The sequence below is a fragment of the Anser anser genome (genome assembly GCF_964211835.1).
Source record: "Anser anser genome assembly, chromosome: 8".
NCBI classification, from domain to species: domain Eukaryota; kingdom Metazoa; phylum Chordata; class Aves; order Anseriformes; family Anatidae; genus Anser; species Anser anser.
Genome location: NC_139728.1, coordinates 15,445,857 through 15,459,132, shown reverse-complemented (window position 1 = coordinate 15,459,132; position 13,276 = coordinate 15,445,857). Strand labels below are relative to the sequence as shown.

Here is a 13,276-nt window from a genome sequence, read left to right as displayed (position 1 = left end):
CTGGTGTCTTGGGGGTTGGCTCTTTTTCTCTTCTATGACAGCACAGACAGAACTGTTAAAACAAGAGACCTTTGCTAGAGTTGGGCAATGAATGTGACACATCAAAATCAAAATTTAGAATCAGAGGTCCTGTCATGATCCAAGTGGTTTGGGAGTTTTCAGTGGGACACAGCTAGGACCAGCAAACTCAGCTGGCACCAGCCGCCTACCTCCCTGTTATACTGTAGCAGCTTGATGTCCTCTTGTTTTATATTCAAGGTAGACATAAACCACATATTTTTGGTAAAATTTCAAGGAAACTATGTCATTGGACTGTAACTGTTAGGGAAAAGGTTTTCATGGCAAATAAGTAAGACACTGGGCAACTCTGTTGTCTTCCACACAGAGACCGTAAAGGAGCATACAGTCTTCCATGCAGAAACAAACTGCATTAAATTGTGCAGGAACATCAGCAGTTTCCCTGTGTCCAAGATTTTCAGAGCTGCAACATGGCCTGACGGACTGTCACTTCACGCCCTTGGTGGTGAAGCAAAGAAAGCATAAAGTACCTGCAGTTGCAGCCTGACCTGAGTCATCGTGTGCAGGGGATACTGTACAACACCATTTAGAGATGAACAAATATAACTAATCTTGTCTCAGTGCTGTGCATCGAGAGCCAAAAGATCTTCATCTCAGCATTGCACAAAAGGGCAGAGAGGCTGTAAAAGAGTAACTGAGCCACTCTTTGCAGAGGGAGAGCCATGGGAAGGCCAAAGTGGTGTGGCTTTGGGCTGCTCCACGTTGCTCATCCCTGACTCCTCTGGAGCCGTGGTGACACGCTGAGGACACCTCCAGGCTCTGCTGCCCCATGTCAGCCTTTGACCATCCTATGCCAGTGGTACCATCTTGGGAAAGGGTGTACTGGGGACACCTCCCAGAACTCATCAGTCAAGTAGTATGAGACAGGACATCAAAAAAAACCCCAACAACTTATCTACTCGTTGCCCCTATCCCTTTCCAAATTTGACTCTACAACATGGAGAGACTTGGTCCCTCAAACACTGAACTTTCTTCATCTTCAAGGGCTGGAGAGGGGGCAGGCAGAATCCCAGCAGTTCCTGTCGCAGAAACAACAAATCCAGCAACAGCAACCTTCCTGCCGTCTCTGTGGGACATATTATCAACTGTGAATCAACACAGGCAGCTGGCATCTAAAAATGGAAACAAATAAACCAGGAATATGAACAAAGCCTGGGAACAATGGTAGTGTGGTTCCTGCTCCGCTTCTGCACAGCTTCCAAAGGGTTTGTGTAGGGATACTGGAAAAAAAACACAGCCAGCATTTCTTTGAACTTTAGTTTGTGGCCTCTTCTGTGCATGTCCACTTTGAAATTAGGATTTGACTCTGTGCATCTTTTGTTAATCTACTTTAAAGTCTAGCCTCAATGTCTGCCCAGAAGTGGCTTGTGTAAGAAAAAGAGCCTGAGGTTTGGCAGTTAAACTTTTACCAGGGCTTACCAACAGGATCTGGAAAATGTTTATCAGACAGTAAATTGTAATCTTCTTCTGAAGTCAGCACTTTGCCCCCTGCAGGAACAATATGATATTTAGGGCTGAGTCCTTTCAGGTAGGCCTGGAAAATCAAGACAGAGGGAGTCAAAACTGAGATTTAAGGAGAGGGAAAACATAAAACAATCATACCATTTACAAAGCTAATGCATGCATTCCCCAAATGAAAAAGGTTTTGTCAGACTGAATTTCAGATATATTCATTGCACATGTCAAATCTAAAACATCTTTAAGTAAAAAACATATTTAAAAATATTCTCTCAGTGCTTATCAGCCATGGTGAAGAGTCAGGGACTTGAAAGGAGGGGAAAAGGATGGGATTTTCTGCTAAGCCATATTTGTTTGATTTGTCAGCCAGGGCTGGTTTGACTACAGCAGACACAAAACAAAAAGCCTCACTATACTCAGGCTTGAAGCAACCCAAAAATTTCTACTTAAAACTCAACCTGGTGACATGTTATAATGACATACAAAAAAGTGTTCTGTGATATTCAAAGGAAGGTTCAAAGTGCTGTGTAAGCGATTTGCAAATTTATGCAAATGTCTATGGCCAATGAAAGGTACTTCGTTGTACCCTCAGGCATCTCTATCAAGTTCCAGCCAACTCCACAAGGCTGGAGCAGCCTTTCTGGAGACAGCATCTCATCTATTACTGCTTAAAACAAAGACAGTAGCAGCAACAAATTCATCAGATCTTGGTCTCTTTGGGAGCGCAGAAGAACGTAACAGGAAGAAGCGTTTACCTCTTTGGTCTCAAAGCAATCCACAGTATAGTCATTTTTGATAACGACATATCTGTCCTTCCACTTCTTCAGGTCCTCAACAAAATGCAGCAACTCTGTTTCATATAAGACTGTCCCAGCTTCTGCCTTTGGCTGCAAAGACAATTTTCCAGATTTGAAATGACTCTGTACTACTGGCCATTTTGAAGCTTTTATTTCTGTAAGACTGCTACGAGGGCTTTTCAACCTTCAAATGAAATCTGGAGTAATGCACATCAGTTTGAACCAGGCAGATCCTACACACACAATCAGATTATTGTAGTTTGTGGTGATGAAGCAGCAGAGAAGCTCTGCCTTGCAACACCACTTTCAGATTTCTGAGGCAGAAATGTTCTTATGTACCTTTCAGTTGATATGCTGAATGTAAGATGACATAGGTCACTATTGCCTACTTTCCAATATGCACTAAAATATTTCTTTGATGCAGCAAAGTTTTATTACAAAATAGTCAATTATTTCACATTTCTTTGTAATACTTTTGCACCTGTGCTCTTATAATTGGCACACACATTTTTGAAAGATGCTGCTTTTCTATCACTGCACCCTCTACATCACGTCTTTTCCCTACTCATTTCTAGAGCATCAAAAATCCATGATTTTGAACACAGCCAAAAAAATTAGATTTATACCTTCTTTATATTAAAGGTTGGTTCTCCACATTTTCCTCTAATAAGGAGACTTTTGTCTCTCTTTTTCTCTTGTGCTCTAACAAAAAATCACCTCTCTGTAGCTTATTTCACAGAGGGGATTATTATCATCTTCTTTAAGGAATCCTTTAACCACGGCTGAAGGGATTAATTGAGTGTCCTACCTAAATTTCTGCCCTAAACATAAAATTTCTCTCCCAACATCCTTGCAAAACCTTGCAACCATTGGGAAACAACTAGTTTTGCCCAAGTGTACAACTCTACATTGATGAAATGCATACTTTGTACCAGAAACACGTTAAGGTTCTTCTCCTATGATGCCCTCCCAAAAGATGTAGATTGTAAAACAGGCAAAACTAAGAAAAATTTTCAGAAGTAAACTTTAAACCCACACCCAAATACATCTTTTCCACCTAAAACTGAACCAAACCAAATCCAGCATCCACACTTGCAAATTTATTGCGTAAACTTGGGTGATATATAAGAAAGTACACGTACAAAATGTCCTAGATACCCATTTATTAGGTATTTAAAGTCTGTGTTTTTACATATAGAAACATCTAAATAACTTTGCAAGAATTTTGGACTTGATTTTTAGAAGCTTCGAGTATCTGTACCGCCTATTAACATTACTTGAGGGCATTCAACACTGGGAAAACAAGAAAACCGAGCCCAGTTGGCAGCTAATACACTTCCAGATCATGTTTTCCATACATTACAACTACTAAATGGGTTATTTAAATAGTTAATGCATTAATTATTTCATGCAAGAGAGCAGAGCTGTATGGCAGCTTCAGGATGGGGCCAGGCCCACGTGTCCTCCTACCTTGGTTTTCAGGAACTGCGACTGGGAGTCACGGTGCTGCTCCAGCTCATCCTGCACGTGCTTGCAGAAAGCCACGGTGTACTGGCGTTTGTAGTGTGGGCTGAAGTTTTTTATGACAGCTTCTGTTTTTCCTGAAGCAGAAATAAAGATTAATTACAATTAATATACATTAGCTCAGGAACTGTAATGCAGAACCAAAGCAGTTATCACCACCAACCTAAAATATTGCCCAACTGCACCAATGGTCACTTGCAGCACAGAAGGTCAGGAAACCCTGATGGATGCACTCAGCTGTTGTGATAACACATGCACAGATTTTTTTGATTTTTTTTTTCATTCTAGGAGTGACAGAAGTGGGCAAAACATACCCCAAATCCATTACTTTAAGTAAAGATGCTCTCTGTCTCTCCCAGGAACATATTGCCACGGAGTCGTATGTTTGATAGCTGATAAGGTTTCCAAAGAAACACACACAATTGGTACTGGATAGTGTTTAGACATGTTACCGAATTTTATCACACAATCAGGTTGTAAAGCCAACTCATAGCTCTGACAAAGTATGGTTTCTAGGCTTGGGCACTAAAGCCCCTTCTTTGTTTTAATGTAAACAGATACTCAGTCACATCGCATGAAACATTAATCTTGTATTGTCTTCCTAAGATCGAGATCTCAGCAGCAGCAGTAGCAGCAGTAAACACATTGAGGGTCTAATTTCTGGAAATCTTACAGCAATTTACAAGTAATTAGCTCATTAACCCTGCCAAAGACATAATAATGCTTTACAGGGAAGTGAAGCTAAAAGTTAAAGTCACGTGTACTTATGTGACTCTGAAGCAATGCAAAATCCCAAACCTGGACTACGATCTAGATTTCTGGAAGAGCATCCTGGGTACTGGAGACAGCCCATTTTTCTTTGTTTTAAGGAGGCCCGTGACAAAGATTTCTTCTGAGCACAGGACACAGAAACATAATTTCACACCTCAAACGATTTTGACGCTTTCAAAATTACATTTTATCCCACTTGGGGGAAAAAAAAAATATGTAAGACAAAAATAGGTAGTTCCCAAACTGTGATTTTTTCGAAGCCTTTCATATGCATGGGTTTCCAAACCAGGACCGACATTCAGCACTCCTGAAGGGTGAAACGGGAACCAGCAAGAAGCAATGCAGTGCTCAGGGTCTGGACCACCTGCCCCCTACGGTGATGTACCCAGACAGACAAACGCTCCCAGCCACCCACCAGGCAGCCACCTAAAAGGATGCCTTGCGGGGGGGGGGTTCACGATGTTCCTGTATTTTATACAACAGGCTGTAAGTATGGAGCAGCTATGATGAACTCATAGAAAGGTCTTGTCATATTCGCTGTTTCAAGCATATAACCACGGTCCTTCTAAAGTAATCATGAAAAATTTCCAGTATTACCATGGATTTTATTGCCACTTCCCACACACACAAACACATACACATACAGGGAGTTTATATACCGCCACAGTTCCCGGGATGTCCATGCATTTTGTCATCTCAAATAATTTTAAAGATCAAAACAAATACAGTTAAAGAAAGAGGAAAGCTGTGGATGACCGTAAGTGCACGGAATGTTCCGGTGTACGGGATGTTATGGTCCAAGATCTAACAATTCTGGCCCCATTATTTCCATTTACAAATCAAACCTGTGTGGCTGAGACTGCCAAGGAAAAATAGCTAGTTTGCTAAGGAGTTCACAGAGACAGGCAGTAACAAAAGAATTACGGAAGTATAATTCAGTAAGTGAATCTCTTATAAAGTCTGCCCATTCCGTAACTTCCAGACAGTTGCAATTATATCTGTGTTGTAAAATCTCCAGGTTATCTCCGAGCCCCACAGCCCTCTTGCCTGCAGCCTTTGCAGGATCCTTACACAAAGCAGGGGGGACGTGAGGAGGCCTCTGCGGGGACGTGCTAAATTGTCAGGTATGTGAGTTTCTCACAAATTCAGCTGTGGGACAGACCTAAATCAGAATCTAGACTCCAACCCTCCAGCTTTAAGCGACCAGATTTGTTGAGATCAGTAATTATAGGATGTGCTCACGTATAATAGCAGGATATCAGTGCTGCTGAAGCACAATATCCCTGCCCATCTGACAGCCTTTTAAAACCAGCCTGCTTTGGGCAGAGGCATAAACTTATTCTCCAAATAAGGACAAGGCTTCCCAAAACCTTCTTTACAGCATTTTTTTTTGATTCACAAAGTGGCCGGTCCCTGCCAGCAGTAGGATGTTGTAGGATGTTGTTGGCCCCAGCCCCAGTGGAGTTTCCTGCTCAGGCCACTGGCAGGGTTTGCCCCTGTTTTCCACCCTGGCTTTTTCTCCTCCAGCTTTTAGTGGCCTCTTAATCTGTTACAGGGGGCTCTGGGACGCTGGACATCACTTGACTCTGTAAGTGCCTACTGCCTGCATCCTGCAGTAAAAATTTTTAGAGGAAATGAGACAAGGACAAAATTCTGGTGTTAGAATAACACCCAACAATCACAGGAAATACCTGTAATTTTGGCAAAGTCTTTCAATTATGGCTAAATCGATGCAGAAGGGTGATTCCTCAGCATAAATATGTCTTAGATTAGCTTAAAGTATCATGGCCCAAAAGAAAGGAACTAAGCAATTCACAATATATATACTAAGAAGTATGACATTAATGCAATTTTTCTGTGCAGAATATTATCAATCAAAATAATGACTCAAGGAGCAAATGTTTCATGCTGTTTCTTCTAGTCCTGGCACCACTATTTGCAAAGGATTGCAGTATTAAAAATGCTCTTGAGACTACAAGGAAAGTTTTTCAATGAGATTGTGAATGTCACTTGAACTGTTGAGGACCTGACCCTACAGCGTTCGGATCCACAGGAGCTGCAACACAAGCTGCAGGCGGGAAGAGCAGCAGACCCTTGATCCATTGTTTGCCAGTGGATCTTTAAATGTTTTGGTTTACAGAAGATAAAAATATGCTATCTGAAAATAAACATGATGGAAACAGCAATGAGTAATAGAATCTCTTCCCATGAGATGATAACATGGGGCAACTCAAGATAAAATACTCCAGGACAGCTGAAAAATGAGTTCCCCTCATTCTTTTCCAAATTTAGTGTGGCTTTCTTAGTCTGAGCTGTTTATATGAAGCAAGGCCAACTTTCCCAGTTGGCTGGGCTGGCAACGGCACAGCTCCAGCCCGTGTAAACGCGTTCTGTATCCAGCAGCAAAATGGGCATTTATCCTCAGAGAACACGAAATTAGACCACCTCCAGTAGAAGCCTGCATGCAACCAGAACTACGAGCAGGAGAAGACAACAGCGATGGGGGATGAAGGATTTCTGTCAAAGGGCTGTACTCGCAGATGCTCACCCTCTGCTGAGGGTTTAGATCTTGCTACAGAACAAACCCTCCTATCGCTTCACGCCGCACCTCCTGCTTTACAGCACTGTGCCTGCACTCAATCCCAGTAATTTAGCCCAAATTACGTTGCGTCTTCGAAGCACAGAAACAGATGTTGTTGCACTCGGAAGCACGAAGCACTGCTGGTTGCCCCCCTGGAAGTGGTAACCGCCGTGCCGGCTCAGAGGAGTCGCTCCCAGCCACAGGGCTGTGGCCATTTGGGAGCCAGGAAGGGGCAGAGACAAGGGCTGGCCGCCAGGGCTGCCACTGCCCCTCAGCGCTGGCGTCCGGCACCAGGGTGCTGCCAGGACCCTTCTTTGCAGCATGACTGCTTCTGAGCGGGGCTTTCAAAAAATACGACTATCAGTGATACGAGTCCCTCTGGAGGGCGGGGAGATTTATCTTCTTACACCATTTAAGCCCTCTGGAAAATATACTTTGTGTCCCACGGGACAGGGACTGTAAAAATCCTTAGCTTATTTGCTGTATAAAAGCAAACCCTAGACAAAATAAAACATAAAAGAAACAATAACTACTGTACTTGCTGAGTGCCCAGCACTTCAAACTACTGTGAGGTGCTGAGACAGATTGGGAACGACCGACACTCTCCTTGCGCTTCTTCCACAAACTTGCAAGCAGAGCTGCCAGAGGGAAACCTAAAAGGATGAGTTGAACATACCCACATTCACTGTCCAGGAGTGCAAACCACAGCCGGGGATGTGCTGGCTCTTCCTACCACGTACCTTAATGATACTCAGTGAGTTCAGTAGTGAGCTTAAAAATTACTTCTATACATACATATACAAACCTATATAAGAAAATAGAAAATCTTTTCCTAGCCCATCAGGGTAGCAGTGAAATGAGTTTAGAAAATAATTTCTGACTTCACCTCAAGGGACAATTCCATCCTACATCCAAGATAAACACAACCTTTGACTGAGATAATGTCTAAAATTTGTGATGCTTTACTTGAGCTCTGTGACTTGGCACAGCTGGATTTCAGTATTGGCAGCTCTGAAACATGTCAGATGCTCGCTGTGAAGAGGGAGAAACAGCCTCGGCTTCTCCTGCCCCCGCAATACCATACTTACCATCACCTGTTAAATACATCTGGGAACCAGAAAACCCATGAAAGTGATCAGGATATCTTCTTTAACAATGCCTACCAGCTTCCAGTGCTCTGGGACTTGTAATAGTGTAGTGGAAATTACCACGGATTCCTTCTTTTCTATGGTCTTTCTCATGCAGTACTTACGGCACCACCTAGAAGTTACATCTGACTAACTCCAAATGCTCCTAGGCTTCGTCCTACATGTAAAGGGAGGCAACACAAAATATTCTCTTTGTTGCTGAAAGCATTCCTCAGTTTGATCTTTATTTATAGAAATAGTATTCCGATTAGTCGTGAGTCATTTACTACCTGTTATGAAAAAAGAGATGACAGACACAAATACCATGTTCTGCTTTGGGTGAATCACATCTCTGCAGGTTTGTTTGTGCCTGTGCAGCCAAACCAAGAAGCTCCCTAGCGGAGCCACCCCATCCCCGATGCAGACACACTGTAAAGTGCCGTTTGCACCTGATAAAATATTGAAACCCATTATTTATGGTCAGCCTTGTTTTGTATTTATGGAGTCTACTCTCATAAAAAATGAATAATGCTGCAACCACACCAGTGTGCACACAGACCCCCGAACTATCCATCTGGAATGCAGATGCTGAATTGCAATGGTAGAATTCCAGCTAGCCACCCAAAACTAAAGCCGTAGGATGGAATAATACCTCAGATTATCCTCTTCCTAAATCTCAGCACATAAGCACTCTGGGTGCTTAACCCATGTTCTCTATGCAAAGGTGTGAAAGCCGATGTGGTCTTTTGAAAGAAAAAAAAAGAAAAACAGATTTCTTCGCAGCTCTGCCTGTTTAGGCTGTGGGTGTGGAATTTGTGCTCCACCAAAAGTTAAGCTCCTCTCTCTGGGCAAGCTAAACAAACACATTTGTAAGTTCATGATCCACGGCAAAGGAGGAGCCAAACATAACAGGCTCTGTTCCAGCCTCGCTGGTCTCCCTTTCTACAGCTCGAGTACATAGCTCTTTACTGAGCGCTCTGTAAAGCAAGGCTGGATTTTATACCGAGTCGCATAATGATGACAGATTTCAATAGGTTTATATACCTGTAATGTTCTTCTTATGCAACTGCATGAGCATCTTGTATTCCAGAGAGACAGAGCTGAGTGAGTCAGACCCCACAGACTCTACAAAAAAGGCTCGTTTTCCCAATAGCAAGAGCAGCTTGTGATTTAATTATGCATTCTCCTATTTCTGAATATTGTCTCCTCATTGTTAAAAATACAGAAAAAAATACAGAGCACTAATCCTGCTTAAAGGTGTTTCATCTACCAAGTCACACTGAAAGGTTGATTCCTACAGACATGTTTCCCTCCCAGGCCTGGATCAAGAAAATTCTTTTCCGGAAATTCACAGACAGGACTATCACACATTTGATCTGCTGCTACCCATCATTAACAGCCCGTCTTCCACGCCTTCACAAGCGTCTGCTAAAACCTGAAATTCTCTTGAAGGTATTTCCATTGCAATCACATTGTTTCCACATTATGCCTTTCTCAAGAAGCACGCGAGTCCCTCCTTCACGTGCTGCAAGTGTATTTTCTTTGAGGCCAGCTGCTGTAAGATGGAAAAGCCCAGGGAAATGGATTTTAGCATCAATCTGCAATGGCAGAACAACAGGCTGTTTCCATGAGGCGTACAAGACACGGACATCAGCTTCTCCAGAACTTCTGAACAGCAAGTGGTGGGGTGGTCTGGGAGCTCTGCATCACCCCTACCATCAAATCATCATTTAGGGGATAAACGACAGTTCATGAGCTGCCCTTGCATTTCTGTCAGATTCAGAAAAAAAAAAACACAATAGGCATAAATTACATAAAGGCCAAGGCTTGTGGTTAATCAGGCAGAAATGAGCTCGACGTGAACCAAAGTTTGATTAACACCGTGTCAGAGGAGCTTATCATTAAAGTTGCTGAAATTTACCCTTTATTGGTAATGGGGTTAGAAGCAGCAAAGCTATGTCTAGAAACAGTTACGCATGGTCAAATTCAACAGGAGTAAGGTCTGACAATCCTTTATTTAGAGGCTTATTTTGCAGCACCAGAAGAACTAGGGATTTAACAAAACAAATGAACCTCATCTAGTTCCTGGGGGCCACAAGAAGCTAAAATATGTCCTGTATTAAGCTAATTTGGTGAAGGTCAATGGTTTTAAAGCTTTGTTTTGTTTATTTGTTTGTGTGTGTGTTTTTAACCTCCATGAGACACAGGCTGAGCCACTAAATGGACACCAAAGGCATCTTGAACGGCTTTCTTCAGCCTGGATCTCAGCATCACATTACATGTTACAGCAGTTGTACAAGAATGTTTTTTGGGAACATTTAAACAGCTTTCCGAAAACATAAGCCAGTGCCACATCACCCTTTAAAGCAGGACGCTGTATTCCCTCTTCCCTCCCCTGCGGGTGACAGGCGTTGCAGCCACTTACTTCACTGCCCAGCCATCCACAAGATAAAATAATGAAAAACTTGCTCATGTCAGAGATACAGATAAGAGAAGTAACCATCTCCACAAAATACTAATTGAAGAGTTTTCCGAATATATGGACATTGACGTAGACACACAGGCCTGCACAAGGTTAATCCCATGCAATGCAACATGCTCATACAGATCAAGGAGATGCTAGCGCTCACGTCTTAATGATTTTGCCAAAAATGTGCCATAGCAGCCAGCTCTATTCAAAATTATTCAGAGGCCTATAGGACATTCTGAGTGCACAAACAAGTCTTACCATGCAGCTTCTTGTTTATGCTGAGATTACTTTATGTGACTCTTAAAGTTCCCTTTATTCCCTCTATTCACCGTAGTTCTGCTCACCACTAGTCCAGTCTGAGTCAACCCAAACGACCTTCTCAGGATACTGGGTCTTCCATTCATGCATCGTTTTTTAAGTGCTGTAGCGAAAGGCCATTATCCCAAATTAATATTTTATTCCATTACATGTGGATTTCGAGAGGAGAATCATGGTACCAGTGGTTCCCCTCTCCTTGCTGTTTTTCTCACTGAATTGCAAGGCCGTTTGTTCTCTTTTGTTTCCGTGTACACTGAAAATGAATGAATGTCATGGATTGCAAAGAACAGTATCTCAGATAGCCTATGTGCGAAAAAAAAAAAGTAAAAATATTTCAGCATTCACCTCTGAACTAAATTACACGTAGGCCTCAAAGAACAGGCATTTATTTTTTGACAGCTTTTGAAACGTCACCGCCCAGCCTCTTAATTTTACCACAGGAAATAAGCGCAGCCGTAGAGCAGCTCCTTGCCATTCCGAACCCCAAAAGACCAACGGGTTCAACACACTGATTCCTGAAGCCACTGACCTACAGCCCAAGCCACATACATTTTAGGTCAGTGGTGCGCCAGCTGGGACCCGTTTCCAGCTTTGTGTGGTGTCCTTAGCTTGTGCCAACAGCTTGCCAGTGGGCCTTTCTGCTCAGAGAGAAGATGGGATGTGAAACGGCGACGGCTCAAGCTTCAGGCGTGAACCAGAAGGATGCCCCATTACTGAAACCTGCCCCGAGGATGTCCCCCACAGCCGGCAGCCCCGCAATGCACAGGATGGTCAGCAAAACATGAGGCTGTGCAACTGGAAAAAGCACCTTTGTGGTGCAGAGTGGGTGCCGCAGACTGCCTCCTTCCCACTTCCAGTGTAGAGGCTTGTAGAAGTCCTCCTGTTGCAACCTCTCAAGCATACTCCTCTTGTGGTCTTTCAACACATTGCTTTCTCAGTAAACACGTATTTTTAAAATTGGATCTCTGCTAGAGCTCTCCAGGAAGTTCTTCTAAGTCGAAACCACAGTGATAGTTGTGCTGCAGACTTTATTAACCAGAGAGGGGAAAAATAACAGATGTGTATTTCAAACAGCAAGGGAGATAGAAGTATTCATCCCTACTAGCTGATAACACAGGCTGTTATACGGACAAAGAGGCAACCTCCTGTGAAAAGCAAGAATCAACTTAGTGCTCTGCTCCCTTTCTTAAAATGGACAAACTGATATATATATATATATATAAGTATATATATATATATAATCAATCATGACACCACACTGATTGTGCTGGCAATAAAGATGCTACAGCAGGAATTATCCATGGCTGGCACAACCTACAAAAAACCAAATGCTTCACAGCACTACGCTGTAAGGTGTAGTTACATAATCCCAGAAGATATTCTGTGTGCTTGCCGGAATTACTTACTCTGACTTTGAGTAACCTGTTTTGTATCTGCATTAAACATATTGAGAAAGGTATTTTCATCATATCATACATACATATGCACACTCAGCGCTGCAGAATAGTGACCAGTGTGGACTAGTGGTTTTCAGCTGGAGAAATGAATCAGCAAGGAATGTTTCTTAGTTCTGGCATTTTTAAGTGATTTTCCCCAATATCTGATTAATCTTTCTGTGCCTCATCTAACCCAAACTAAACAAATTCTCCTTGCTGATAGTCTGTTGTCATGTTTAGAAAAACAATGTCCTTAAACACATTTGCTAAATCCTGAGAAATAAATGGATAAAAAAGTGATGCCATGAAAAATATTGCATTCACTCTGAAAGAAAAACTTCCAAGTATTATAGCAAGCACCTTTCATGCGACTAAAAGCCTCCGCTTTTACAAACAAACCCTTCTCTGCTTCTCTGCACAAGATAATATTGTCCACTCAGGTCAACCGCAAGATTCACTGCATTTTTATTTCTGCAAAAGAGACGGGAGGAAGTGTTGGAGCCTCGTCTGGTGCTCAGAGGGAAGGAGGCTCCTTCCCACTGCTGTAAGATAGCATCAGTTCAGGTTAAGAGTCTAGGAAAAAGATGTGCAATTATTACACAAACCTGCTCACCAAACCCCATGTACAACAGCCTCTTTTTCTCTGCATATTACAGACACGAGAGGGAAATTACAGCTCTGCAATGCGAAAAGGCTTCCAAACAAGCTTTACAGTT

The 13,276-nt window shown here is 42.6% G+C and overlaps 1 protein-coding gene across 1 annotated transcript in view; it reads right to left on the bottom strand.

The window, feature by feature from the left end:
• NIBAN1 (niban apoptosis regulator 1) overlaps positions 1-13,276 on the bottom strand; it is a 67,151-nt gene that overhangs the window by 35,409 nt on the left and 18,466 nt on the right. Inside the window, exons 2-4 of the mRNA XM_083847068.1 lie at positions 3,804-3,934; positions 2,292-2,423; positions 1,498-1,612 (exon numbers count right to left, since the gene is read on the bottom strand). Coding sequence (XP_083703194.1) covers positions 1,498-1,612; positions 2,292-2,423; positions 3,804-3,934 — 378 coding nt within the window. The remainder of the gene's footprint in view (positions 1-1,497; positions 1,613-2,291; positions 2,424-3,803; positions 3,935-13,276) is intronic.